Raw genomic sequence first — 27533 nt, 5'->3', positions numbered from 1 at the left:
AATTATATTTCGTCGCGTTGTATGAATACGTTGTCCTCGTCCAGATATGTTCGCTCGACGCGGGCTCGGCGCGTCGGCGTCGAGATGTCTCCTTTTTCTGGTGATTTCTGCTTGACCTGGCGATACTGGCTACGGCGTTGCTCGAGGTACATTCTTCTAACGCGCTCAGTAGCAGGAATTGAATTTGTCCGTGCAATGGCAGGCGTACGCAGCCACCGTCCGGGCGTGCCAAAAGCAACTCCTGGCGTCTCTGGAACAGCTCCGTTGAATCGTCGGCGGTGTGCCAGCGGAGATGACGCTGAGACTTCATTCGTGTCCACGAAAACATCATCTCTGTTATTTTTCTTTTCCTCGTAGCTGAACCTCCACATATCAAAAAATACTCTCTTTTTATTCCGTGACCATCTCTCCTTAAAACGATCAGCATTTCGCAGATCATTCTGGATTTTGATCGCTTTGAGCGACATCTGCGACACAATGTGAGAAAGGAGATCGACATTGCTCACCTCCAAATGATGATCGCAAATCTCGTTCAGTTCCAAAATTCTATCATAGGCACGGAGCCACTTGTTGAACATTCTTGTCTCCAGAGACAGAGTCCTGAAATTTTCCGCATCTTGGCCATCTTGATAGTAATCTTCCCACCTTTGCTTCCAGAGCTTGAGCATTTTGGCTTTGCAATGAGACCTTTCGTAGTCTGCGAGCTTGGCTTGCAAATTTGAGTTCTTTATTTGAGCATTTTCAAATGCTTTGATCCAAGCTACCATTATTGTGGAGATTTGTCTCCTCTCATGTTCTCTATCGTGCTCTAACCGCCACACCTCGGCGCGCACGAGCAGATCATGGGAGTGGACCAGCTTAGAAACCCAAAATCTTAAAAACGATTTTTTGGTGAACACCAAATGAAGCTTCTCGGCCTTCTGCTGCTGTTCAGATCGTCTGATAGCCAATGAGTGCCACCGCTCGAATGTCAATTCCGTCACTCTGTCGGCTGCACCTTGCAAAAACACAGCCTCACGCGTGCGCAGTCGCCATGTTCGCATATATTCCTTCAAGATGATCGCCTCTAGCTGATGGTACACTTTAGACTCTTGAAGGACCAGTTTCCAATGACCCAAAACTTTTTGTAGCAAAGCCTGTCGTCTGAAATCGTCTGCAACAGAAATCAGCCGATGTGCTGTATTCCACTTCTTGAAGTATCTCTCCAAGAGACTGGCATTTCTTTCCTCAATATACTGTTTGTAGACTTTCTGGTGTCGATGAAATTGCTTCCAATTTTCAAATATCCAGTGCGTCAAGTGCCGGTTGTTATTCCTGCATAGCTCACCTTCTAAGACATGAAGATTATACGCCATCACCCATCCGTGGAAATAGTTAGCTTGAATAAATCGGTCTTCATAGCATTGCAACCTTTTTGCTTTATCTAGTCCTGGGGCTGATTCACTATGCCAAACATCGAAATAATGCGACTTTAAGAGCATATTTCTAGCCTGGTCAGCTTTCCATATCAGCTGGCGATGTTTTCGGAACTTCTGCTGCCACCTGGTTAACATAAGTTGAAGAGTCATTTTATCGCTAATTTTTGATAGCTTTGAACCACGAGCCAGTGAAGCCGTCCTCCAAAGCTTGAAATATTTCTTCTTGAGGAAAAAAGACTCCTTTCCGTCGGGGCGAGTGTATCCTTTGAAGCGTTCGAATTTCTGCTTCCATTTGGAAAACATCTTGGAGACAACGAACACATCCGCTTTATGTTGAACTTGTGTTCTTCTTTCCACTTTCTGGGCCCATTTTTGAATTTGGATCCTGAGAAGTTGTGTGTCTCGAAATTGAGATGCATCTTGATTCTTGACTAGATAGAATTGGCTCTTGTCGTACCATTTTTTAAGGAAAGTTGAGGTGACCGACTTCTTCCATATGTTCAAAAGCTCACGGTCTGTTCGCACGTACGTCATTGAATCAAACCAGAGTCTTAAATATTTGCTTTTGAGCTCAACCTCGGTTTTCACATACACCAAAGCATATCGCATAGCCGCGGACGGTAAAAGCTGTCCACGAAAGGAAAACGTCTCTGAACTTGGAATGAGAGACAGAGCCAAGAGATCCTCAACAAAAGACTCGGGAGTGATTTCCCTCTTGCCCCATTTGAGAGCGGCCCGCTTGACCTCTTGGTAGTATATATCCTCGCTCAAATTCTGTCCGTCTTCTCTCAACAATTCAATGTATTTCCCAAATATACGCGGGAACCACCTCACAGACAAAGGTGCTTTTTCGCGTTCCAGATATCTTGCCAGCAGTCGTTCCAACAAGTTCAAAATTTCTGTGATATTCTCATCTTCATCGTTCGTATCGCGTTGGTCATCATGCATCAATTGTCGTATTATAGGTTTCAGAATGGGAATGATCGGGTTAAGCGAAAGATAGTCGTCAATTTTGCGTTCGAGAATATCTCTTTTCTGTGCGTTGCGAAGAGGATATTTGATTATATTGAAGATGCGCAAATGATACTCGCTGACCAGCTGCAGATCATATATCACCTTGATACGGTTGATGCTCATAAAAGTTTCCACCGTCAGCCTTGCTGCTTTCTGGATTTTCGAAGGTGCTGGAGCGCCCGAAGGGACAGATGCCGTCAACATCAACAGGCTCTGTTTATAGCATGTGTTGAAGGACTCGTTGTTTGTTTCAAACATGAGTGGTACCAGGGACTCTTCTTCTTTCATCAGATCACTGTTGGTGTCCTCTAAGAGCTGTCCAGCTTTTCTATGGTAGTATAGTTCATACTCGTAAGCTTGCGACACACAGTCCACCAGACGTGATTTTGTAGAGAGACATGAGACAACGTTTTCAAGATCAAACAGGACCAGCCTTATCTTGTTTATCATGCTCAATTCCTGTGTGATGTTTCGCTGCAAGTGAGGCCCTGTTTCCTCCTCAATGGAGCGTATCAGTGATTTGGTCAAAAGTACATCACCGACAGCGTTTTGCATCGAAAACTCTGTGTGATGGTCATTGCCGCTCAGACATTGAAAGCTCGTTCGTCCAAGATGCGATCGTATCTCCAAGCTCATATTCGTGTAGTGTAACTGATCAAAGAGGTGTTCATCGATTCCCAAGATTACCTGCCAGAGAATACGAATTTCTCTCAGTTTTCTTGAGTCCACATCGGGGTGAGATCCGAGCTCATTCAAAGCGCGTAGAAGATCAAGCAGATCGTTCAGATCCTGTGTATTCGGCTCATGTGCCATGCGTTCTATCATATATTATTAAATGATCATGAACAAAGCGCGTCCAATTATTTATGAATTATTTTTTTCTTTGGAGAAATCAAACGGCTGAAACTTTTCCCGGAACGCATCCTTTTGAGACGCTTCCTCCAACAAAGTCTCTCTGCATTTATCCCAAATAACTCTGCGGCCTAACTTCATTAGAAACGCCAGAACTCTGCGCGGGAACTGGAGATCCACGTTATCTTCGATCAGCTCAAACACGTACCTGGTCTCAGAAGCTGGACCAACTATGCGAATCTGCATATAATCACCGCTGTTTATCAGTTGGGAAAGCTTCTCAGATTCCATGTCTTTGGTGTAGACCAGATTGGAGCCATATTTTTTCTGATTATATGCAATCTGTTTTTTCATCTGTGTCTCAAAATGCTCCTCAAGTTTTGCTTCCAAGGGAACGAATTGAATGTGATGATGAATGGCGTTTGCTCTAGAAATTTCCCAGAATACCACTCTGTAGTCGCCCAAAGAACTAAACATAGAGACGACGGACTTCTGGTATTGCTCGACCTCCTTGAACAACTCGGTCTCCTCAACTTTCTTATCAGGCTCCTCAGCATCTCTGTATATACTAAATGTGGGATAATGACCAATTGGGATGATTAAGCCATGACCTGAAAATCCCAACTTTTCTCTCGTAGTTAAGGGCCCCTTAGCAACAGTCATGTAAGAGTAGTTTGCAATAGATATGATCATGTGTAGTTCAGCCTTAGCATTGGAGACACAGAAAAAACAATTCTCGGGAGCAACCATTTTCTTCTCTCGCTTAACTTTCACCTCAGAGCCTTCAAACTTCCTTTTACGATTATCGGTTTCAACAGGGGCTTCTTCTTGGCTAATTCGTGGCTTCTCCCCAAATTTCACCACTCCCTCTTTATCCATTAGAGGATCAAGGTTCAAGTTGAAAGCATAGTACCACTTATCTTGCGTCCCTTGCTGTCCCAGACTGATGAATCTTGTCACACGGTCGTCTTCCCACTTAAATGGTAATCGCTCAAAATATTTGCCTCTCTCAGAGCCGACACAGAACCAATATCGAGGACGAGTCCATTCGAGCAGATCATTCAATCTAGAATCTCCCACGAGAGACAGTTTCTCTTCTTTGGCAATGGTAGTCGGCCATTGGTAAGTTATAAGGATGTCCAGGAGCTGATTTGCAAAAACCTTTCCCAGGTGAGACTCAATGTCATCCAATTTACCAGATACATAGCCAACACGAATACCACTAGCTAAGCGAAGAATTCCACATTGTTTCATGAGCTTGAGTTTAGACCTTTCGTTTTCCTCATACTTTCTGATTCCTTCAAAATGGAAAATTGATGTAACAGGCTCATCCAGCTCTTCAGGAAGAGAACCGTCTTCAGTAGTCACATCCCCAAGAAAAAATATTCCATCAAACGGTCCGTGTTTCTTATGCAAATTGTTCGAGATCCTCACAGCTTTTGAAATATCCGTCGGAGACGGATTTATAGCGAGTCTATAGGTTAGAGTCTAATCTTTGAGCACTTACATTTTGACTGAATTCATCAAATATTAAATTGGTTCATTGATAATTATTTTTCAGGTGAAAAAAAAAGACGGTGCTTTAAATATGGGGCCTACAACAACTGATATGTAACAGAAACTCCAAATAATATTTTTCCTATTTATTTTCTTGCGATCAGTACAGTGTTCCAAATGGCTCACTATATCCGTGGTAATCCCTAAAGCTACTCTGAGCATTAAGTAATAGCGGTGACAGAATGTTACTAGGGTTCAGGTTTGGATTTCCCTTGTGCTTGAAAGTGAAGCCCACAAAGCTCTTTTGATCGGTCTTCACGCTGTTGTGACTCAGTTTCTCATCGTTCGCACGCTTGGCCATGACTTCTTTGTATTTAGCCATATCATTTTCATTAGTGAAATCATCGAAATATCCCGCATCCTCTTCATCGTCCAATTGAGGTGTAAAGGGTGGCACACGATCCCTCAATGAATCCCATTTGACTTCGGCAAAATACGGCATAGACATGATTTGTTTGAAAGAGCGCAATCTTTCATTTGGAGATGCAATAAGACGAGTGATCAATTGCCAGGTGCGGTCGCTGAAAACGTATCTGCCGTCTTCGTATCTTGGTCTTTTGAGACAGTCTTTCCACCTCTTCAAATTGCTATACGTCTCATCCGAAGAGCTTCCTGAGAATGGGGTATATCCAACAATTGCCTCGAACAACATACATCCCAGGGACCAATAGTCAATGGTGTAATCGTACGACTTACCTTCCAGCACCTCAAGAGCCATGTAATCAGGAGAGCCAACAATCGAGTGTGCAAAGTGGATCTCGTTGTTTCTCAATGACTTGTACATCTGCTGTCTTTCTTTGACCGTATGCTCCTTTGGCTTGTACTCAAGATTTTTCACTTGACTGAGTCTGAGTTTCATACTTTCAATTCTATCTGTTGAGACAGATCCAGCAGCCAAACCAAAATCGGTCAGCTTGACATGGCCCTTGGAATCAATTAGAAAATTCTCCGGCTTGAGGTCTCTATGCGTGTATCCAAGCTCATGGAGAGAATTGACCGCAGCAAACATCTCACTGATGTAGAATCTTGCGTGCTGTGGAATTAAATATCCAGCGTTGTTCAACAGAGTACGGAAATCTCCTCCTGGAACGAACTCCATGGCCAAGTACACACTCTCAGCATCCTGAAATGCATAATAGAGTTTCACGAGCCATTCGGAGCGAGTGTTGGTCAAGATGTCCCTCTCGGTCAGAACATGTCTTGTTTCATCGGTTTTGGTAAGAAGCTTTTTACTCAGCACCTTAAGAGCACATATCTCTTTCGTATCCTTCTTCCTTGCCAGGAAAACTTGTCCATACCCTCCCTGTCCAACTTGCGTGATGATGTTGAAGTCTTTGTGTTTCGGCTTGATTCTTCTTTTTCTCAAATAAGCCCGCTCTTTGCCAACATAGTTCTTCCATTGCTGCGCTCTTTCCGAGGGTGGGAGCATTTGCAATGCTTCCTCGACCTGGCTCAATCGGTGTCTTCTGTTGATGACGTAGTCAAACATATCACAATAATAGTCCAAAAAATACATCTGTGAGACAGTCACCAGTCTCTTTGTCTGTGCACTGTTTGCCTTGACATAGAAGTCTCTATTCAGTCTTGCAGTCTGGGTGACCTGCATTTGAGTAACCGCAGAACGTGGTGTTCCGTACATTGGCAACGGTGGATGAACATTGTTTCTACTAGGAGTAGCTGGCGGAGTGTTCTCCTTGTTGTACTGCACCCGCTGTACCCCCTGAGGATCAAAACTTCTGTTTGGAGAGCTGGAAGTCGACATGTAAGAAACGTAGGAAGTGTCGGCTGCGCCGTGTTGGTTTACGGTAGTAGGAGACCCAAAATTCAGGCTCTCCACGTCCCGCGATAGGTCCTCCACATAGCTGTTGTCAGGCTTGGGGGTTCTGTTAAAAATACCGCCAATAAGTGTCATTCACGGAAGAGCAAATACTTGGAACGATCAAAACCTCAAAGAGGACTTGTTTACCCATTTTTAAAATTGAATGTTTACAGTTATCCCAATTAGGATTTTGTCGAGCGATCTAAAATTGGTGGCGCAGGAGGTGGCAAAGCACTTTTTCAGGTGGCTCCTGGTAGCGTCTTCTGTACCTTGGCCCTATCGTGGCCTGTATCTTCTGGCAACTCCAACTGTCGCTTGCGTGCAGTCTTTTCGTCGTCAAGCAGCTGTGCAACTTTGCTCGTAGCTGCCGGTTTGTTCCCAGAGAACTTTTCAAGCTTGGAAGCAGCTGACTTGGACAGCCGAGGACGACTTCTACTGGCGATGGCACGCGCCGAAAGCTTTCCAATCATACCCATGCCGATCTCTTCACCAAAAGCGTCATATTTCGTTTCTTCTTGCTCGCCAAATGCCATTCTATTCTGGGCTTTCTCCAGCTCAGACATTTCCATCTTTTCTTTCTGTTTGCGGAACCTGCGTCCAGCCCGCTTCTTAGACTTTTGGTCAACAGGCTTGGGCAGCGGTTTGATTGGCTGTGCATCCGGCGGACTAGCCAGCTTGTCCAGATGCTCACTGAGTTGCTGTCTCGTCTGTACTCCAAACGAGTCGTCGGAAACGGATTTGCCCGCATTTGAAAAGTCAACCCTAGCGGCCAGAACTAGCTTTGCAGCCACCCCACGCACAGCCTTCACTCGGAGATCCTCTGGAACCGACTGTACAAGGTCGCAGTAGTACAAGTATCCTTTGTTCCTCGTACCTACCGTACCTTTCATGAACGAGGACCTGTTGACTCCCATGGACGGTATATTACATGATGGAACTTTGCAAAGGCCCTCCAATCCGTACACCGATAGAAATTGGGCAGCCACCGTGGGACCTACCAGGGCAGTCACGTTTGGAGCTATACTTTTGGCTCTGCGAGAAACGTGGTTTTTGATCTCTGTTCTAGCGCCTTCCAGTTCGAGAAGAAGGTCGCAGGCGTCTGAAATTAGTTTCAAGTGGTGCTGATCGAGATAATGGCTATGACTTGATTGTCTTAGAACAGATGCAGAGACCGTGAGCCCGAGAATCTCGTCTTTACGAAGATACTGCTCAAAAAGCTCCGGCGCATCAATAAGCTTCGACGGATCACCTCCCACAATCCTCACTGTGCGAGCATAATTGTACGGATTTCGAAGCAAATCATCGAGTTCGGGCCAGACTGGTTTATAGTGGACAGTGATGAAGGAATATATCTTGCCGATCTCTTCGTTCAGGTCATCCAATAGATCGTTCGCATGCTGTAGCAGGCTGTCCTCAATCTTTGAGTCTTGTTTCTCGTAGTATCGCAGCTTTTCCACAAAGTCGTTAACTCTTGGTAAATTATGAGAGTATTTCCTAATATCTGTGATAGAACTCAGATCTGGTACAGATATGAGCTGCTGAAAAGAGATCTGCTGATCATCGGCATCCTGGAGTTCAACATCAGACTCATGGCCCTCTTCCTCACTTGAATAGCCCGCCAAGAGACTATCAGCAAGACCCATATGAAAGACTATATTATACAAAGGACCGGGTAAGTAACTTTTTTTTCCTTCCTCGTTGATATTTGAATCTAAAATCTTTTGACTCTTTTCTTGATTGTCAATAGTTTATGCTATTGAGCAGGTATACAGCCAGAATCAGTGCTTGTATACGAGGAAATTTGAACATATCAAGAACATTTTCCAAATCCAGAATGAGTGAAGGAGAAGCAGCACCACAAAATCCTCCTAAATCGGCCAAGGAGCTAGAGAAGGAAAGAAAGAAGGCCGAGAAAATGGCCAAGTTCCTTGCTAAGCAGGCCAAGCAACAGGAGCTCGCGAAGAATGCCGCCAAAAACCAGGAAAAGAAGAAGAAGGATACAAAGAAGGAGGCAGAGCCAATTCCTGAGTTTGTCGACAAGACAGTTCCAGGAGAAAAGAAGATCCTGGTCAGTTTGGAAGACAAGTCGTTTTCCGCTTACAACCCAAAGGCTGTTGAGTCGTCGTGGTACCAATGGTGGACTAAACAAGGGTATTTCGAGCCGGAATTCACCGAGGAAGGCGAGATCAAGCCAGAAGGTTTGTTCTGCATTCCTGCTCCTCCACCAAACGTCACGGGTGCTCTGCACATCGGTCATGCCTTGACCGTTGCCATCCAGGACTCGCTGATTAGATACAATAGAATGAAGGGCAAGACCGTGCTTTTCTTGCCGGGTTTTGACCATGCAGGTATTGCTACTCAATCCGTTGTGGAGAAGAACTTGTGGGCTAAGGAAAAGATCACCAGACACGACTTGGGCCGTGAAGCCTTTGTGGAAAAGGTGTGGGACTGGAAAGACGTCTATCATAAGAAAATCAAGTCCCAGTTCCAAATGATGGGTGCCTCGTACGACTGGAGTAGAGAAGCCTTCACTCTTAGTCCAGAGCTTTCTGAGGCCGTCACCGAGACTTTTGTCAGATTGCACGAAGAGGGAACCATTTACCGTGACTTAAGACTGGTCAATTGGTCTGTCCAGCTCAGCACTGCTCTCTCTAACCTCGAAGTCGATAATAAGGTTGTTCCTCCTAGAAGCTTGCTGTCTGTGCCAGGTTACGAGAACAAAGTCGAGTTTGGTGTTTTAACGTCTTTTGCTTACCCTGTCGTCGACTCTGACGAGAAACTTGTCGTTGCAACCACGCGTCCAGAAACCATTTTTGGTGACACCGCTGTTGCCGTTCATCCAAAAGATCCTAGATACACCCATTTGCACGGGAAATTTGTCCAACATCCATTCCTTGACAGAAAGCTGCCGATCATCACCGATGCAGAGGCCGTGGACATGGAGTTTGGTACTGGTGCAGTGAAGATCACTCCTGGACACGACCTGAACGATTACAACACAGGTAAAAGAAACAATCTCGAATTTATCAACATCTACACCGATGACGGCAAGTTGAACTCCAACTGTGGTGAGTGGGAAGGTATCAAGAGATTCGATGCCAGACCATTGGTCATTGAGAAGTTGAAGGAGAAGGGTCTTTACGTTGGCCAAGAGGACAACGAGATGACGTTGCCAATCTGTTCAAGATCCGGCGATATCATTGAACCTTACCTGAAGCCGCAATGGTGGGTTGCACAAAAGAAGATGGCTCAAGCCGCCATTGACGCTGTCAAGAATGGAGAAATCAAGATTGCTCCAAAGAGCTCCGAGGCAGAGTTCTTCAGATGGTTGGAAAACATCCAAGACTGGTGTATTTCGAGACAGCTCTGGTGGGGACACAGATGTCCAGTCTACTTCGCAAACATTGAGGGAGAAAACAATGATAGAAATGATGGAAAATATTGGTTCTCTGGAAGAAACGAAAAGGAGGCCCGTGAAAAGGCAGAGAAAGCGTTCCCAGGCAAGAACTTCACTCTTGAGCAGGATGAGGACGTTCTGGATACCTGGTTCTCCTCCGGACTGTGGCCATTCTCTACATTGGGATGGCCTCACAAGACCAAGGACATGGAGAAGTTCTATCCGATGTCCATGCTCGAGACCGGTTGGGATATTCTCTTCTTCTGGGTGTCGAGAATGATCATGCTTGGTATCAAGATGACCGGCACCGTTCCTTTCAAAGAGGTGTTCTGCCACTCGTTGGTTCGTGACGCACAGGGAAGAAAAATGAGTAAATCTCTGGGAAATGTGATTGACCCGACTGACGTGATACATGGTATCAGCCTAGAAGACTTGCACAAACAGTTGCTTGCTGGTAATCTTGATTCTAGAGAAATCGAGAAAGCTAAGGCCGGCCAGAAGGAGTCGTATCCGAACGGTATTCCGGAGTGTGGTACCGATGCTTTGAGATTCGCTCTTTGTGCTTACACAACTGGTGGAAGAGACATCAACTTGGATATTCTGAGAGTTGCAGGATACCGTAAATTCTGCAACAAGATTTTCCAAGCTACCAAATTCGTGCTGATGAGATTGGGTGACGACTACACTCCTCCACCTACTGGTGCTCTCAATGGAGGAGAAGCTCTTGTCGAAAAATGGATTCTGCACAAGCTGTCCAAGTGCTCTGAGAAGGTGAACAAGGCTCTTGACGAGAGAGAGTTCTACGATGCCACACAGGCTATTTACAACTTCTGGTTGTACGATCTCTGTGATGTTTACATTGAAAACTCCAAGTTCTTGATTTTGGAAGGAACAGACTCCCAGAAAAAGTCTGCTAGAGACACTCTGTACACTTGTTTCGACGCCGCACTCAAACTCATCCACCCATTCATGCCATTTGTGACCGAGGAGATGTGGCAGAGGCTTCCAAAGAGATCGACCGAGAAGAGCGAAACGATTGTGAAGGCCGCCTACCCAGAATACGTCAAAGAGTATGATAATCAAGAGGCCTACGAAGCTTACGAGTTGGTTTTGGAGATCACGAAGAACGCCAGATCTTTGCTTTCTCAGTTCAACATCACAAAGAACGCACAGGTCTTTGTTGAAGCTTCTAACCCAGACTATGCTGCCATTGCCAGAGATCAGACAGACTCTATTGTGTCTTTGATCAAGGCTGTTGACGGCATCACCGTCGTTTCGGATGTCAAGGACATTCCAGATGGATGTGCTCTTGCAGCTGTTGTTCCGGGATGCAACGTCCACTTGCTAGTTAAGGGAATGGTCGATTTGGACAAGGAAATCGAGAAAGTTGTCAAGAAACTGGATAAAGCCAAGGGTGCTCTGAATAATTTGGAGAAGATGATTAATGCTCCTGACTACGAGAAGAAGGTTTCTAAAGAAGTCCAGGAGAAAAACAAGACGACTCGTTCTAACCAGTTGGCCGAGATTGAAGGATTTGAGGCCACCATCAAAAACCTCGAGAGATTAAAGCTCTAAGTATAAACTGAAACATAATAATAAATTAGGCTTTCCATATATAATTGTGCGACACGTGACTCGAGATCACCTGCCTGATATGCTGGAAACTCAGGTGTATTTCAGATGCGGCATGGTCCAAAACGTCGAAAAGCTGCTTCTGTTTGAAGGTGCCCAATCCGTCGCAAAACAAAAGGTTGTCAACTTGCTGATCTTTGATGGAGTAAACGACGACAAAGTGAGAAACAGAGTTGGCCAAGTCTGATGACGTTGGAGAGGTCTTGATCTCCCCCTTTGTGTTGATACTACAACATGTAGCCATGAATGATGATTTGAGCGAGATTCCACTGTTGATGAGAGCGACGAAAACAGAGTTTATTATTGCAACGAGTTGTCTTGCTGTATAATCTTTCGGTTCACCGTTTTTCAAAACTTGAACGGCAATCTGAATAGTTTGGCGCGGGTATTGGTCCAAGTTTATCACGGCGGGAAGAAGCTGGCCCAATTTGTGTTCTAATAGTGTTTCCCTTGTAGATGGTACTCCGGAAGACGGTCTGATATTTATGTCCAAATATGCCTTAGTTGGGAGCTCATTTCTTGGTCTTGCAGACTCTATGGGTCCTGTAACGGAACTCATCACTTTTGTGGCTCCAAACTCAAACGATGCGGATCCATCTACCTGATCGAGCGGGTCGTTGTCGACTATAATGGACATGGTAAAGCGGTGTTGAGATGTCAAAAAAATTTCAGGAAAATATTTCTTTTAGCACCATCCTCATCACCATGTCCGAAGAGTACTTCCCGCTCTCGAGCGTTTTGCCATACATGGAGGGAGCCAAAATAGAGGAAGTGGACTTTACTTATCTTCTGAGCACACTAGCGCGCCCGTCCACCATATTAAATGCATCTAAAACAGATCTCAACCATTTATGTGCCAGGGTGAACAACTATCTAAGCTCCAACAACGTCAAGCATCGCTGGCTAGGCTCGAAAATGGCGATTGTACTTAACACGCATATTGAGATTACAGCCTCCGAGTATACGTCCAAATATTTGGGAGCATTAATTAAAGTTCTCGAGTCCAAATGTTTCATCAAAGACGAGAACTCCGCTTCCGTCTACGCAATAGTGACACTGGAAAGCTGCTGTGACGCTCTATCATTTATTATCAGCAATATCAGAGGCAAGCACGCACTGACTCGGGAAGTGCTGACCCCCAAACTGCCCTCGATCATCGGATCTCTGCTTGAGATCATCAATCTAGTTCCGCAAAAAGCTATTGATCTTCTTTACGATCTGTTGAAAAACAACTCAACTACCTTTCGTCCCTTTGGTTCAAAGTTTGAAAGAGCTCTTTTGGGTCTTTTGGGATCCGATGGGTTCAACAAATTTGAGTATCAGCTGCAGCAAAAAATCTATAAATCTCTGGCACTTGTTTCATTTAGTTTGACCAGGAATAGCACAAGCGAGTTGTGGAGAACCAAGTTCAACCACTACGTTCAAGAAATAAAATCAGTCATTCAGATATACTCCGAGTTCATGAGCCTCGACGAGGATGAGGATCTGATGCAACAGCTAAACGCTCTTCCTAGCGTACCAGAGAAATTCGAGCCAAGCTTTGCTCCATTGGACATTGACCTTAACGAGAGTTCTTTACAGATCACAAAGATCGTTTCTAGAGTCGACTTGCTAGTGAATTTGCTGGTCGGATTTCTGCAAGTGCCTACTCCCCAGGTCAAAGCGCCGATCGGCTATCTACTGATGATAGGCCAGATTCTGGTTGGCATCAACCACAAATTTACTCCCATAAAAAGAGATATCAGAGACGTGACGCTACGCCAGATCATCGCACATTCTGCGACATTACTGAACTATGTCGGATTGAAGCTTCTGAATGTGTTGCCGGGTATCTTTGGCGGAGACCTGCTTCCACATTTGAGTTCCGTTCTTTCCTCGGTTGACACACTGATTCCTGTGAGCAGAGTGAACGGAAGAATTATAGTTGATGAGATGGGTGTCCTTGATAACCCAGAGCTGATATTCGCTGGTCTCAAAACCCGTATCAACTACCTTGAGCTTGTGGAAGGATTCACGAACATGAGTCTTCTGCACAAATCCATAGACGCGGCCTTGATACTCTCAAAACCACAGGGTCCACACGGGCTGGCTAAGAGCAACGAACAGAAGCTGAAGAGTGTCACTATGTCGGACCTTCTTTCTGATCAAAAAACCTTCATAACAGAAGCTACCCAGGACCAGAAAAATGTGCTGAGGCAATATTTCAAAGTTTTGCTTACCAGATGCGTTCTGAATTATTCGAAGCAGTCCGAGATTCTCCGTGTGGTTATCTTGGATGCTGTCAAAGGCGCTGTGGCTAAGGAACTGCTTCATGCTGCATTGTTGTACCCTCATAAAGAGGCCCATGCTAGTGTGCTACCAATGGTAAAGCAGCTGCTGAACGACGATGAACTAGTTAGCGTTTTCTTAAATCCAAGACTTCCAGTGCTCCCTACCAAGAGAGTAATCGACCAAGCGTCGTTAGAAGAAATGGAGCAGGAGAGAGAAGAGGAAGAGGAACAGAGACCAGTCAAGAAAATAAAAATTGAGGAACGGGTGACTGTTGAGGCACCAGCAAAGGATAATCAAAAAGAGGACGTTACAGAAGAGACGAAGGCGACATTGGAGACTAATACAAATGGAGACGTCTCAGACTACGAGAACATGGTTTTCAAGCCTGTTGGATCGCTCGTGGAAAATAACGACGTTGCACAGGCTTTAGTCGAGGATGTGAAGCCGGTTGCAGCTGAACAAGCACTATCAGCACAATCACCGGCACGTTCTCCTTCAGACGATGAATCGGACTTTGAGATCCCGGAAATCGACATTGACGATGACTAATGTAGCTATGGTTCGTATGGCATTGACGTGGAGAGACGAGTCAAACCACAATTGTGCATAGCTGTTGTTCTCGCATGCCATATACAGATTGAACTCCTCGCATTTTCTCAGATCGACTGAGTTGCTCGAAAAACCCACCTTTTGGCCTGCTACGTGGGACTATAATCAATGTAATATATTAGAGTTTATATATCTCTTCCTAATTTCTACTTTAATTCAGAAGGTACAAAAGCGTCTTGCAACAAATGTTGTAACAAGATAATTTTGCGCCAAACGCCTTCACCCATGCTCTCCCAAAGCCATCCCGAAGAACGGCTTATTCCCGAAGGAGGGAAACCGGGTGTGTTTAAAAACAGCGCCTAGTTTTCATCATTTCTTAGTAAAAACTAGGAAGGATAATTTTCATTCTGGAAAAAAATCCACTAAATACTTAGAACAGGTTAAGCAGCCCGAGACCTTAAAAAAAAATTATTTCAGATAATTTTTCAGATCAGTATGGCACCAGTGAGGAGGAGGAAGGCTGCCGAGACGGCCAATGAGCCCGAGAAACTCACCATAGAAAGGGTAAAGGAACTACACAATCAAATAAGGGAGTCTCCAAAGTATTACAACAATATCGCAATACTGATAGATGAGTACAAATCTCTTCTCAAAGAGTTTGGGACTGATACAAACGAAGACCTCAACATTCTGACGAGGTTTGTTTCTTTGACTTTACTGAAAGTGTTCGATCACATAATTACCACGAAGCAGCTGAAGCTGACCAGTTTCGAAAACGAACAAAAAGAAACCGTTAGAAAGTGGCTAAAGAGCAAATACGATGATTTCAAATTGTGTTTGGTCGAGACATGGAAAATCGACATCGATAACGAGGGCGTATATGCATTGAAGATGGATAACTTAGACTCTTTGATGAAACTTATCAAGATCGAAAGTAAGCATTTCAGCTCCAACAAAGATGAACCATTTTTCTCAAACCGTACTTACAAACTTGTCCTTGAACATCTGCTGATCACCGGAAACTTGTCGCAAATGCTGGCTCACGATGCAACCATTGACAACTTTTTGATTTTGGAATTCAGGGAGTCCTACTTCAACAAGTACTGGGACCTTCGATATTTTTTTTTCAGTGAACTGAGATCAATCCTCGAAACGGAGCATGACGAACACACGCAGCACTTAATAGTATCCAACGTGATTACAGTCATCAAACCACAACCTCTATATGATCTGAAGACCCCAGACCAAACAATGTACGTTGACAATCCACCAAAGACAGTCTCCAACATGCGCCAATTTAGATCTACATTCGAAAAATGCATTCTCAAACTGATGAACTTGAAATTGCTACCTGAACAATATAAGGCATTTTTGCTTATTCTACACAAGCGAGTCATTCCATTTTTCAACAATCCCACCAAGTTGATGGACTTTTTGACCGATTCATATAACCTCGGATTTAATGTCAAGGATATTAGTCTATCCATCCTCTCTCTCAACGGTCTCTGGGAGCTAATGAGACAGTTCAACCTGGAATATCCTGATTTCTACACCAAATTGTATGCAATCCTGACTCCCGAACTTCTGCATCTCAGCTACAGGTCGCGTTTCTTCCGTTTATTGGACATTTTCATGAGTTCAACGCACATTTCATCGGCGATCGTGGCATCGTTTATCAAACGACTCGGACGACTTTGTTTGACCGCTCCACCAGCTGGTATCGTCTGCGTGATTCCGTTTGTATACAACCTGCTCAAAAGACACCCAACATGTATGCTCTTGATCCACTGCACAGAACGCGGGACAGTGGACCAGTTCGACGACAAAGAGCGGGATCCAGCGAAGACAAACGCATTAGGATCATCTGCATGGGAGCTTGAGGCTGTCGTTCATCACTATCACCCCAATGTCGGTTCATTGGCCAAGATATTCACACAGCCGTTCAACAAGTACCGCTACAATATGGAAGATTTTCTCGACTGGAGTTATTCGAAGCTTGTGGATAATGAACTCAGCAAAAAATTCAAAGGAGAACTGGCTGTGGAGTTGGAGAGCTGGGAGTCTTTGTTTGGAGAAGAAGGATACCTGAAAGAGTATGTATATTAAATTAATCTGAACTATTAATCAATCAAGTGAATTTATTATTTGCGCGCATTAACCAGTCTACTGTCCATTCGTAGCACCAAAAACTGACCGCGGCGGTAGGAGCCGCCTTTATAAGAGCCGGCGTGAGCCCGTGGTACGCACCTCGAATACCCTCTGTAGCCAATATGTACCGCATTGTTGCCACAAAGCGTCCTTCGTGAGCCATGTGCTTTCTTCTTTTCACTAGATCCAAAGGATACACAACTGTCTTTGATATTATACCTGCAACAAGGCCAGCGGCCGGCTCCAGCGGGGTCTTGGCCATATGGTCCTTGTAGAACGAGTAAACGCCAAAGGATACACCCATCGATAAAGAAACGTATCCCATGGACAGCTGTATACCCCTGAAAAAGGCCCTAATTCCGTCTTTGGCGTACATTTCTTTCGCTTCTGTCAGAAATGAGGTGAAATAGGGGTTCTCCTTAGCCGCCAGACGCGTACGAAGCACGTCAAAGGGATAAGACATCACCGTCGAAACACAGCCGGAAAGCGCTCCGATGGTAACGGCATGAATCGATGCTGGAACCTTGAGTTCCAACGTTTCCTCTGTCTCTGACACCAGCTGGTTCATAGTCGAATACGTGGCAAACTGCGTGGCTCCATATATCAAATACATGATCTCTGCCGGTAGGTTGCCTTTCCAAAACGCTCGTATTCCCTCATTGTGCAAGATTGTTTGCACCGTCTGAATTATTCCTCTATATCTATCCTGACCACCATTAAGCTGTAACCGAATTTTTATGATATCTATCGGGGCGATCACCATCCTGGCAACAAGTCCAGACACAGCACCACCTGTGGCAGATATGTAAGGTGGCACCTCAACTCCCTGCCGCAAGTTGCTGTTTGACATTCCATCGAGATTAAAGATAAATCAAAAAAAAACGGATCGGAGTACGAAAAATATATCAGATTTTCTATAGTACATTGATAATTACAGATTTCGCAGACCAGATACAAAGCTCCTATGCACGCTCAAGCTCTTGCTGTTTGAGAATCGCTTGCTTCGTCTCCTCATCAACAACACCATCGAAGACTTCCACAGGGACGTCCTCCAAGCCGGTTTTGATGACGCCCTTATCTTCGATCACTATGTCAAATTTGAGTTTGCGACTATTGTGCAGTTTCTGTATGGAGCATGTTGTCGGCTGCATGATATCTGGAACATGGTTCGCTCCTGTGTAAGGATCCCTCATAAACTTTGACTTCAAGATCTCTAGTCTGTCGTTTAGTAACTCAGCATCAAATTTCCGTACACTCAATGCCTGGTCATATATCCAGGTCGTGTGAGGATTACTGGCCTGCACAAACGCGCGCTCAAAACCTGTGATGCCCGGAGTAAGCATAGCAACGCGCTTCTGATCATTGTTGTCGTTATAATAATCAAATGTTATCACGGCTGGAGCGCCTCGCTGAGCGCCAGAATCGATTGCTTTCTGTTCATAGTAGTCGTCGTCTACTTGCTTTCCATTCACAACTATTTTGGCACCGAATTCCTTGAATATTGATCTTGCAGTCACTAAGAATATAGTTCTGGTCTTGTAAGAGTTGGGCAGCACGCCATGGGCGATCAGATCGAGCTTTTCCGTATCGCCAAGAGTGATCTTGAATAACCGTTTGTGTTTCTGGAACAAAAAGTATGAGTCTCTGTATCCCACCAAGCGCGCTGCCTCGGTTGCAATCATGTAATATTTTTGTCCTCTTTGAGGAACCTTGAAAATACGACACTTGTATTGACGACCTCCAAGTAATTGACCCATTTTATTCACTTTTGTTTCTCCCTTCGGGTCTTCGGGGGTTATGACTTCGTCGTCCTTGATCTTAATTGGGTTTCCATCCTCATCCGTAAGTATGTTACGGTATTTGTTATTAGGGTCTCCTTCGTCATCCATTTTCCGTCTCTTACCCAAACGAGGCCGACCACGACCTCTTGTCCGCTGAGCTTCAACATAGTAGACTTCTCCGTCCTCGTCATCAGCCAGTCTCAGTTCAGGGGCATCTGGTGTTTGCTTCTCTTTTTTCACGGGCTTCTCCTTTGGTTTCTTCTCTGTCTGTGAATTGTGCTCCTTTTCTTCATCCTCCTTTTCTTCATCCTCCTCATAATCGACATCACTCTTGTCCTCAGTCTCCTGAAACACTTCGTCGTCCTCGTAGTCAGACTCGTTTTTTATGGATGCCATCTTGCGCACACTAAACAAAAGGATAGTTTTTCGTGATTATTTAGGTGCCGGGTAATCTCCAAAAAATAAGTATAAAGTTTGGATAAAACACCGGAGAATTTTTTTTCTTACAATTATTTGATTACCTAATCGGATCTGCGCTGGCCTAGAGAGAGCAGAGCAGAGGACTTTGCAAGTTGGGGCCTGACACCAGTCGGTCGGTATTCGGTCGATGGAGTTGATGGTTCCCAAGTCCCTTGTTTAGTTTGAGCTTTGTTTTCTTGGCTGTGATAGTAGAATCTTCGATATTCTTACTGCTGAGCGCACATCCTAGATCGATCCCCAAATTATCGCATCAACCATCCCCGTTGGTTACGTGCTTCATGCTTGGGAAATATTCTTCTGGAGTAAAGAACTTGAGCTTCAAATTCTCGGCAAATTTGAGGTCAGAGTCACTGAAATCCACTGGCCGTCCAGCGGCGTCGCCCACGAAAAAGCTGCTGTTTCGGTCTAGCATCTCTTCTGTGAGCTGGTAGTCTTGTAAAAATTGGCTGAACATACCAGTGTTCGGCTTTCGGAAGAGGGTATACAAGTCCACATCGTGCTGGGATTTCTCTTTTCTTGATTTTCTTGTGCTTGCGTAGTATATGACTGGTTTTTCCAAATGCTTGAAGATATCGTCCATTTTTGTTGTCAGAGTCTTTAAGCTCTTGGAGTCAGGCGCGTTGACTACTGCCGCTTGGTTCGAGAATATCACTATCGTGTAGTTTTCAGCTTGCAACTTGGTGAATATTCGAGGCACGTCAAACTTGAATTTCCAGTCAAAAGAACCGCGTCCGAACTTGGACCCCGATTTGGTCGTGATGAGCGTATCGTCAAGATCAAAAGCTGCAACCTTTACTGGTGCGGTCAACTTGGTATCAAGTGTATAGGTCAAGCAGTGCGATCCATGCGATCTCCAGCCCTGTTTGGGCTCACGTTTCAAGCTTGGCGTAGACAGAGCCTGGCTAGTCTGGCTGGAAGTTTTGCTGATCTTGGCCTTGCTTTTATGTTGCCCTGACAAAATCGAAGCGATGCTATTTCCAGTCATGGTCAAATTTATTTGATTCGCGTTCTATTTTTCTGGCTATATACATTAACGAACTCTGCACAATAATTCGCACTCGAGGTTTCTTTTCAAAGCCTCGATCATGGTCATCACCTCTTTGTCTTTTGTCTTCACAAATACAATCTCGCCTGGTTTTAGCTGTGGAATGTATCTCAAATTCTTTCCTGAGGCCAGTTGCTCCAATTCTGGCACAGACACAAACACCCTTCTATTAGGTTTGGAGATCAAGGTGAATTTGCTCAGCACGGGCTGACCGTTACGGTACTTAAGGCCCAGCCAAAGTCTCCGTGTAGCAATATTGTCGTAGGTAACCTCCACCGGTTTGAGGTCTGGACCGGCAGTGGAGCCTCTAGTAACGGAGTCGATAAAACCTTCCTTGTAAAGCCCTAGCGCCACTTTCAGGTGCAACTTTGTGTATGGTATTTTTGCCAGCGGCAATCTGGCCATGGAGCAGTTCTGCAGATGCGCTCCGACGTTGGCGAGATTCACAAGCGACATGTTGACTGGATTGACGAAAGTTCAAGATGGAAAAAAATTAGGCAGATTAGTTGGTGCAAAGATTAGAAAATTTGTACCTCGAATAGCATGATTTCATTCAGAGCTCTTAGAAGTGCGACTCGTGGAGCGCGCTTCTGTCGCCCGCTGCCAGTCACTACATGTCAGAAGCGCACATACGCTCTGAAGGAAACCCACGATCCTCCAAAAGTGGCATATTTCTTGTTGGTCGGCGTGTTTGGTACGCTCGTTTTTGTGTATGTTGCCAACAAGGTCAATGATCAGGATTCATCCAAATCGCTGGCAAAGCGGAAGAACACATTCACCGAAGAGGAGTGGGAACAGCAAATGAATCAAATCAAGCGCAAACAGCTGTCATTTGACAATTCCAACAACTTTTATCTGGTTCCCTACGGAGCGCATAGAGAACAGAAAGTGGAACAGCTCGTAAAAGCCCTTGGCCCAAACACTGCCACCGTAGACTTGAACGAACTCATCAAGCGGCAGATGGATGATCCAAGCTCACAATACGGCGCACTGTTAGGAAAGACTTTGGATACATACGATCCTCAGCGAAACACATGTTTCTACACCTTTACTTATAGATTGGCTGCTGGTGTGTTCACCAAACTTGTGAGAACAGAGATGCAACGGCTCAAAGCAAAAGACCCCCAGATTGAGAATTTTGTCATACTGAACTATCCAAACACAATGCCCGAGGCCGTTAAATTCGAACAGGATGTGGCTATTGTCAAGAATCTTGTTCTTTTGGACGAGAAAGAGTCAGATGAAAACATTGTGGACTACTTCCGTACCGTTGGTAAGGTTGTGGATTTAGAGAAGCTAGGAAAATAGTGTAAAGAAACTCTGTATATATTCAATTGAAGTGCTCTTGCACCTTGTGACAATACTCGAGGTCGCGGCTCTGTGCGTTGGAAAACGCATACACGTTCTTCTTCAACTTCAACATATCGCGTCTCGGAGCCACCTGGTCCCTATTTATCGCCCAATAGGTCACCAGAGCGACATTTTTTGACTTGGCAAAAGTTAAAACTCTATCAAAGTCGTTGAGCGAGAACACCGTATTGTCGTCGTTGTAGCCTATCATTGGGCATAATCCAGTCATTCTCCAAGCTTGATCCTCGGTTAAATGCAGCTTCGATCGCAATTGGCGGTTCATGTCTTTCAGAATGCGAATATTTTCGGCTCCCCAGTTGGATCCGTGGGGCAGCTTAGTGTAATAATCCATGATCATAGCATTGACCACTTTTATACGGACGTTGTTGCTGACCATCGCATCCAGAGCCAAAAGAGCGTCATCGTTCAGTCCGCCCTCGAACTCAATAGGAAGAGTAAGCGAGACGTAGAATTGCGTGCCGAAATGGCTTTGAACGAGGTTTATTATTTTGGCAATTTTTGCAACCTTACTGTGCCTCTCTAAAACACTGCCTTCAATATCCAGATCGATCCCTTTGAATCCCGCCCTGCGGACCAGGTCGATTAGCCGAGAAGCCTCTTCTTCAACAGACCGACAATCTGAAGGATACTCACCTGTTGCGCCGCCGATGGAAATAATTACCTGTCCTGGGAACTGACGAACATCGTCTATCCACTGCTCAATTTCTTCATAGCGATCGTTGGTCAAAAAAGCCAGAGTCACACTGTTCAAACCGATGCGAGAGGCGTCTCTCAAGTTGGAGACCCGAAACTCTTTGGTTTCATCTTTGCTCCAGGCATATATGTAAGGCGCAAAGATAGTCATAAAGAATAGCGCTCAAACTGCTCGATGTAAAAAAAAGTAGCATCATTTCTCCCCTGAAACCAAAATCTACTTTTTGAAACTGCCAAACCCCATCAATTTCTTGATTTCAAGGTCCTCCCCGTCTACATCAGGGTCCTGGCGCTCATGACGCTTCCGTTTCTTGGCCTTCCTCTTCTGCTTCTCCTGCTCGTACTTCTCTCTCATCTGTTGCACCCCAGTAGCAAAATCTACCTCGGGAGCCTTCTCCCGGGTCCTTTCCATCTTTGCCTTCAATTGCTTGAGTCTCTCCTTCACCTGGTCGAGCGTCACTTCGCGCTGAAGCTCTGCCTCGCTTGAAATTCCAGAATTCACCAAATGCTCCTTGGAATTGAGGTGTTCCACAAACTTGAGGTCGTCTTTGAATCTTCTATTACAAACATCGCAGAAGAAACTAGCCTCTTTGGCGTTCATGGAACCCACAAACGTGACACTGTTGAACTTGTCAACCTTCTCCAGCTGCTCCCTGCGCGACTCGAAAAACTTGCGCACGCTCTTCTTCGCCGCAGGGTCAGCAGACTGCTTACTCTGCTGCTGCCTCTGTCGCGCCCGCTCCGCGTACTCGGCCTCATCCCAGGTCCGGCGACCATATGAGTCGGTAGATGACATAGGAGTATAAAAAATATTTTAGCTCAGTGTCAGATTATCATTTTAGTGTATTACATAATCATCCAATTCAGGCCTCCTCAACGATGTGGCCCTTCTCAGAAACGTAGATACCGTCCAAGAACTTTCTGATATCCTTGTTTCTGACTCTGCAGATCTGCTGAATGTCAGCACAGGTCTGCGAAACGTTCTCCAGAGAGTTACCCTCAACAATCAGCTCGTCCTTTTGAGCAGTGGAGATAGTGGCCTTGCATCCTTCCCAGACCTTGACCTTTCTGAGTCTCTTCTCACCCAAGAAGTTTCTGATCTCGACGAATTCTTGGCCGTCCTCGTTAACAACGTTAACGTTGATAGGGAAGTGCGCGTACACGAATCTCATCTTGTACTTGAATCCGACAGTGACACCCTTGACAAGGTTGGCAATCAAGGACTTGACGGTTCTCAAAGTGGCGACGTGCTTTCTGTCACCGTTGTGGACAGTGATCTTGATTTGTTTGTCGGAGATCTTGGTGAAAGTGACGTCGATGTGTCTCAAGTTCTTGCTCAACTGACCTCTTGGACCGGTGACAGTGATGATTCTCGACTTGATTTGGACGGACACTCCCTCTGGGAGCTCCAAGAGCTCGGAAGATTGGATGTACTTCATGCTGCTATACCTCTGGGAGTAAGAATAATTGGTCCGAAGTGAAAAATTTTGAGGCTCCGTGCAAGGGTGTGGGAGCTAGAGCACATTATTTTTTTCACAGTCACACAGTCTTTTCCTAATACAGAACATCTAGAGATAGTAAAGAGCATTTGCATTTAGTTCATTATTATAGCGAGTTCCTGTCTGGTTATACATTAGTCTTCCTTCTTCTCTGTGGCACTGCCTTCAAGGGCCTCCTTGGCGTGTTTCATATCAGATATTTCTTCCTCATACACTGTCGAAGTAGGATCGAACCGTAGACTCTTGCGTTTCTTTGCTGTTCCTGCAGAATCCGGAGCAACGTCTGTGCTTGTGCTGATATTACCAGTGGCGTTGATACTCTGCACGTCAGAGATCGTGGCAGATTTTGGAAGAGTCAGCCCCACAGATTCAGACGCAGAATGCGGTAACGAGGCACTTTCTGTAGAGCTGTCGTCGCCTGGAGAAACCAGCTCTGCTGTACGAATCCATCTCCTGCGCCGCGTGTACTTGCTGAACGAGTCTTCGGTGGACGGGTTTTTCCACGTGTTATCGTAGTAGATGAATCCTTCGTCCGGCTTGGGATCAGCTGTGGTCTTGTACTTGGAGGACGGCAGCTGCAAGGCTCCATCGTTCGTGAGGTCCAGTCTCCAAGTCTTGTCGATCCATCTCCAGTACATGCCTGAGTCGTCGTTAAGCTGTGGAAGCTCAAAGTTTTCTGGCGACTCGGCTTCGTTAAGAAACTCGTCAGTCCACGGAGTTCTTTCGTAGCTGAGCAGGTTTGGAGTCCATCCAACCCCCAACCACCGTCTCTGGTTCTCATAGAGAACATAAGTAAACCTCACCGGCCCGCTGTTTTTACCTCCAGCCTTCCTGGTGACCTCTTTTAGCTTTTTGTTGGTCTTGTTCATGGCCGTCTTGAAGAGCGAGCTTTTTTCGTTGTTGCCGGACTCGAAAATTAGGCCTGTGCCATAAAAGCACAATGCTCTCACCATGGATGAACGCCAGAGCAGTTTTCGCGTCACCCTTGACCACGAGGAGTGATATGTTAGGAAGAATATCACAAGTATTAGCAAAAGAGTCTTTGGTGGAAAGATGAGGTAGCAGGCCAAGATGTAACCCGGAGAAAGAAATATGGTGGTGAACAGGAGCCTGCGCAGGTCTGTGGAAGTGAGATTTAGGGAGCTCACCGGGGAAAGAAGCATGTCGGCACGAACACTCACGGTCGTCAAGCAATGCACCACGTCGTCCAAAGTAGGGCTCTTCTTTTGCTCCTTCTCGACATAAGAACGGAAAATGGAGTAGATGAGTATCAGACCAACAATTGATAGATGTCCAAAGTAGATCACGATATTTTCGAAGTATAAAATAAATAGCGTCATAGTCGTCACCAGTAGCACGGATATGTAGGAGGTATCATCCGTCCATGTGAGAACGCCCAAAATCTTGTTGAGAGCAATCAGATACGGATAGGCCTTGATCAGACTCTTGCTAACTGTAGGGGGCGTAGACGACAATAAAGGGGAAGACTGGGGGGTGCAGGTGATGTCTGAGCCTGCTATAGGACTAGATTTGGCAGTGAAGTTTGCTCTCAGGTTCTCTGTCTCCTTCACTTTGACGCCTGCGGCGGCATTGATTGTATTCAGGCCTGTTGTTGGTTGTACTTCTGATATGTTGCTATTAATGCTAGAAGGCGTCAGACCTGCCTTGGAAGCAGGATTTGAGCTCGGGTCCGTAGACATGATCAATGGGAATCACAATAAGTCCCTGCCAGAAATGTACTTTGGAGCCGTAAAATCGGAAACACTATAGGCCACTGCTAGTATTTGCTAGAAATCCCTTTCGATTTTTTTATAAAAATACTCTTGTGATATAATTTCTTATATTAGTGTACATTTGACATCGTTTTTTTATCATTTCAAGCAACGTCCTCCATTTCGATATCATCGTCTTCATCACCATCGTCGTCGTTTTCGTTTCTGTTGTCTGCCTCTAGATCACCAAGTCCTTGCTTCTCTTTTCTTTCCACCTCTCTGCTCTTCCTGTACTCGTCTTTTAGCCTGTATTTCAGAGCATAGGTTCCTTTGCGCTCCATCACGGCAATATTCTCCAAACAGTCTTTCAGATAAGCTTCTGGCTGATTCGTCTTTTCTCGGATACCTTTCAGCGTCCAGTAATCGTACTCGTTGAAGAGATTGAACAGAACCTTCATCAAATGCTCTCTGTCCATACGAGAAGCACGGCCTTCCAGGCGCTGTTGCTCCTTCCTAGCGGCAAGCTCTCTTGAAAGCTGAATGGTCGATCCGGTTTGAAGATTTGGTCCCGTTCTTCCTTGCAAAACACCGGCGTTGGCATCCTTCATGTATGTAATGGTCTTTCTTTTCGTCATCTGCGCAAGTCTCCGTTTCTGCTCCAGTAGCTTTAGCTTATTGTTTGTGGATAGTTTCGTAGGTATGACCTGACACTCGTGAACGATTTTCCCAACCAGGGCAGTTTTCTTGGGAATTGTTTTGGCAAAGGGAACCACCTTCTTTGGCTCTTCGAAGTTTTCTTCTTCGTAGCCGCGTCCACGTGCCTCTGGAATGTATGATGCACGTTGGGGAACCTTGGCAGTGGACCATGGATTCGATTCCTCTGGTTCTTCACCGTCCAGGGGATTTAATGTAGGTTGATCTGGCATCTGGACCATCTCTGTTCTAGTTTCTGCTTGGCTTTTGAACTGAGTCAGCTCTGCCTCACTAAACACATACTCGTTCTCCACTACATGCTTAATCATCTTCAGCTCGTACTCTTTATCGATATTTTTGTGTTCTTGAAGTTTCTCATTTAGCTCAAGCATGATTTTCGCTGGCGAGACTCCCTGTTGAATCTTTATATTGCCCAGCTGCCGTCCATCCAGCATCCTGTCACTTTTCCACACCTCAGATAGTGCCGGGGGAAGCTTGACAAGCCAGACTTGATTATTTGCCTTGGACATGTCCAGATTAAGAGACTCACCGCTCTCCTCCAGCTGCTTGTCGTTAACCTCTGCAATTCCATCAGGAATCGGCAAGTCGTCCTCATCATACGCCACATCCTGGAATGACTGGTCTGGCTCGGCAGGTCGCGGGGCAGCCTTTGGCGGAGAAATTGCGCTCATAATAAATAAATATTTTCAATTTTTTTCCTGCTAAAAGAGTGCACGCACATGTCCTGACAGAAAACCATGGACTTTGCACGGGTGCTTAACTCTGAGATCGCTCGCAAGAAACGTGCTCTTCAGGACGAGCAGACGTCAAAAAAGGCCAAGACGGTGTCTAGCTCGCAGGAAATACGAGACCTGCCGAAACCTCCTGAAGATTCCAGCCAGACCGTCAAGGAGACGGACCCAGGCACCACACAACGTGAAAGTTCTGGCCTCGAAGCGCAGAGGATCGACGCACAACAAGAGAGGCCAGTCGAGAACAAAAACTCCGGGAAAAAGTCCGACAGGCCAATAAATGGACCTCAGCCAGAACCAGGCTCGTATATCATTAAAAAAACCGATATCAGAGACAATCACGCCTTAGTGTCTCAACAATGCCGCGACTACATTAAGCATCTGCTCAACGTCTGGGAGTCGAAAAAGGATCAACACAGGAACGTCGATCTGTTCGAAACCAAGAAATGGCTGCTTCCCTTGCTTGTGCAGCTGAAGAAAAAAACTCTGCCTCAGGATCAGCTGGTGAGCCTAGCCACAATACTTTACAATATCCAACGCGAAAAATTAACAGACGCGAATGAAGCTTACCTACAGCTCAGCATAGGGAATGTGGCGTGGCCGATAGGACTGATTGATATAGGAATTCGCGTTCGAACAAACAACATGAAGATCGGTGAAGGCTCGAACACAAGCAACATCATGAAAGACGAACGTACTCGGCAATGGATTCTAGCCGTTAAGAGACTGCTTACATTCTGTGAGCTGCACAATGTTGTCTCAAACGATTAGGATCCACAAAGTAACGGAAACCCCTGTGCATCCTTCTGTATAAGGAATTTGCACCTGGTTTCGATAACGGTCTCAGTAA

The 27533-nt window shown here is 45.4% G+C and overlaps 18 protein-coding genes across 18 annotated transcripts; 5 read left to right on the top strand and 13 right to left on the bottom strand.

Moving 5' to 3' along the window:
* Positions 1 to 2: 2 nt before the first annotated feature.
* KL928_001272 (uncharacterized protein) lies at positions 3 to 3257 on the bottom strand (the record flags this gene model as incomplete). Its single annotated transcript, XM_043201619.1, has 1 exon — positions 3 to 3257. The coding sequence occupies one exon, from the start codon at positions 3255 to 3257 to the stop codon at positions 3 to 5; it is 3255 nt and encodes a 1084-aa protein (XP_043061731.1).
* Positions 3258 to 3296: 39 nt separating this feature from the next.
* Positions 3297 to 4538, bottom strand: KL928_001271 (uncharacterized protein; the record flags this gene model as incomplete). The annotated part of the gene is made up of 1 exon (XM_043201618.1): positions 3297 to 4538. The coding sequence occupies one exon, from the start codon at positions 4536 to 4538 to the stop codon at positions 3297 to 3299; it is 1242 nt and encodes a 413-aa protein (XP_043061730.1).
* A 403-nt stretch (positions 4539 to 4941) lies between these two features.
* Positions 4942 to 6753, bottom strand: KL928_001270 (uncharacterized protein; the record flags this gene model as incomplete). The annotated part of the gene is made up of 1 exon (XM_043201617.1): positions 4942 to 6753. One exon carries the CDS (start codon positions 6751 to 6753, stop codon positions 4942 to 4944), a length of 1812 nt encoding a protein of 603 aa, XP_043061729.1.
* Positions 6754 to 6899: 146 nt separating this feature from the next.
* On the bottom strand, positions 6900 to 8303 carry KL928_001269 (uncharacterized protein; the record flags this gene model as incomplete). Its single annotated transcript, XM_043201615.1, has 1 exon — positions 6900 to 8303. The coding sequence occupies one exon, from the start codon at positions 8301 to 8303 to the stop codon at positions 6900 to 6902; it is 1404 nt and encodes a 467-aa protein (XP_043061728.1).
* A 107-nt stretch (positions 8304 to 8410) lies between these two features.
* Positions 8411 to 11632, top strand: KL928_001268 (uncharacterized protein; the record flags this gene model as incomplete). Its single annotated transcript, XM_043201614.1, has 1 exon — positions 8411 to 11632. The coding sequence occupies one exon, from the start codon at positions 8411 to 8413 to the stop codon at positions 11630 to 11632; it is 3222 nt and encodes a 1073-aa protein (XP_043061727.1).
* Positions 11633 to 11657: 25 nt separating this feature from the next.
* On the bottom strand, positions 11658 to 12326 carry KL928_001267 (uncharacterized protein; the record flags this gene model as incomplete). Its single annotated transcript, XM_043201613.1, has 1 exon — positions 11658 to 12326. The coding sequence occupies one exon, from the start codon at positions 12324 to 12326 to the stop codon at positions 11658 to 11660; it is 669 nt and encodes a 222-aa protein (XP_043061726.1).
* Positions 12327 to 12394: 68 nt separating this feature from the next.
* On the top strand, positions 12395 to 14509 carry KL928_001266 (uncharacterized protein; the record flags this gene model as incomplete). The annotated part of the gene is made up of 1 exon (XM_043201612.1): positions 12395 to 14509. One exon carries the CDS (start codon positions 12395 to 12397, stop codon positions 14507 to 14509), a length of 2115 nt encoding a protein of 704 aa, XP_043061725.1.
* A 495-nt stretch (positions 14510 to 15004) lies between these two features.
* KL928_001265 (uncharacterized protein) lies at positions 15005 to 16615 on the top strand (the record flags this gene model as incomplete). The annotated part of the gene is made up of 1 exon (XM_043201611.1): positions 15005 to 16615. One exon carries the CDS (start codon positions 15005 to 15007, stop codon positions 16613 to 16615), a length of 1611 nt encoding a protein of 536 aa, XP_043061724.1.
* A 22-nt stretch (positions 16616 to 16637) lies between these two features.
* Positions 16638 to 17507, bottom strand: KL928_001264 (uncharacterized protein; the record flags this gene model as incomplete). The annotated part of the gene is made up of 1 exon (XM_043201610.1): positions 16638 to 17507. The coding sequence occupies one exon, from the start codon at positions 17505 to 17507 to the stop codon at positions 16638 to 16640; it is 870 nt and encodes a 289-aa protein (XP_043061723.1).
* Positions 17508 to 17619: 112 nt separating this feature from the next.
* On the bottom strand, positions 17620 to 18834 carry KL928_001263 (uncharacterized protein; the record flags this gene model as incomplete). Its single annotated transcript, XM_043201609.1, has 1 exon — positions 17620 to 18834. The coding sequence occupies one exon, from the start codon at positions 18832 to 18834 to the stop codon at positions 17620 to 17622; it is 1215 nt and encodes a 404-aa protein (XP_043061722.1).
* Positions 18835 to 19168: 334 nt separating this feature from the next.
* On the bottom strand, positions 19169 to 19903 carry KL928_001262 (uncharacterized protein; the record flags this gene model as incomplete). Its single annotated transcript, XM_043201608.1, has 1 exon — positions 19169 to 19903. One exon carries the CDS (start codon positions 19901 to 19903, stop codon positions 19169 to 19171), a length of 735 nt encoding a protein of 244 aa, XP_043061721.1.
* A 45-nt stretch (positions 19904 to 19948) lies between these two features.
* KL928_001261 (uncharacterized protein) lies at positions 19949 to 20419 on the bottom strand (the record flags this gene model as incomplete). Its single annotated transcript, XM_043201607.1, has 1 exon — positions 19949 to 20419. The coding sequence occupies one exon, from the start codon at positions 20417 to 20419 to the stop codon at positions 19949 to 19951; it is 471 nt and encodes a 156-aa protein (XP_043061720.1).
* An 87-nt stretch (positions 20420 to 20506) lies between these two features.
* KL928_001260 (uncharacterized protein) lies at positions 20507 to 21271 on the top strand (the record flags this gene model as incomplete). Its single annotated transcript, XM_043201606.1, has 1 exon — positions 20507 to 21271. The coding sequence occupies one exon, from the start codon at positions 20507 to 20509 to the stop codon at positions 21269 to 21271; it is 765 nt and encodes a 254-aa protein (XP_043061719.1).
* Positions 21272 to 21293: 22 nt separating this feature from the next.
* On the bottom strand, positions 21294 to 22178 carry KL928_001259 (uncharacterized protein; the record flags this gene model as incomplete). The annotated part of the gene is made up of 1 exon (XM_043201604.1): positions 21294 to 22178. The coding sequence occupies one exon, from the start codon at positions 22176 to 22178 to the stop codon at positions 21294 to 21296; it is 885 nt and encodes a 294-aa protein (XP_043061718.1).
* A 66-nt stretch (positions 22179 to 22244) lies between these two features.
* KL928_001258 (uncharacterized protein) lies at positions 22245 to 23466 on the bottom strand (the record flags this gene model as incomplete). The annotated part of the gene is made up of 2 exons (XM_043201603.1): positions 22245 to 22754; positions 22906 to 23466. The coding sequence occupies 2 exons, from the start codon at positions 23464 to 23466 to the stop codon at positions 22245 to 22247; spliced, it is 1071 nt and encodes a 356-aa protein (XP_043061717.1).
* Positions 23467 to 23660: 194 nt separating this feature from the next.
* On the bottom strand, positions 23661 to 25226 carry KL928_001257 (uncharacterized protein; the record flags this gene model as incomplete). Its single annotated transcript, XM_043201602.1, has 1 exon — positions 23661 to 25226. One exon carries the CDS (start codon positions 25224 to 25226, stop codon positions 23661 to 23663), a length of 1566 nt encoding a protein of 521 aa, XP_043061716.1.
* Positions 25227 to 25402: 176 nt separating this feature from the next.
* KL928_001256 (uncharacterized protein) lies at positions 25403 to 26623 on the bottom strand (the record flags this gene model as incomplete). The annotated part of the gene is made up of 1 exon (XM_043201601.1): positions 25403 to 26623. One exon carries the CDS (start codon positions 26621 to 26623, stop codon positions 25403 to 25405), a length of 1221 nt encoding a protein of 406 aa, XP_043061715.1.
* A 66-nt stretch (positions 26624 to 26689) lies between these two features.
* Positions 26690 to 27454, top strand: KL928_001255 (uncharacterized protein; the record flags this gene model as incomplete). Its single annotated transcript, XM_043201600.1, has 1 exon — positions 26690 to 27454. One exon carries the CDS (start codon positions 26690 to 26692, stop codon positions 27452 to 27454), a length of 765 nt encoding a protein of 254 aa, XP_043061714.1.
* Between the last annotated feature and the right edge of the window lie 79 nt (positions 27455 to 27533).

This window comes from Ogataea angusta (assembly GCF_019207475.1).
Source record: "Ogataea angusta isolate 61-244 chromosome Unknown 61-244_NODE_2_length_1002155_cov_89.706849, whole genome shotgun sequence".
Lineage (NCBI taxonomy): Eukaryota > Fungi > Ascomycota > Pichiomycetes > Pichiales > Pichiaceae > Ogataea > Ogataea angusta.
The sequence above is the reverse complement of the archived record's forward strand: the minus strand, read 5'-3'. Positions and strand labels throughout refer to the sequence as shown.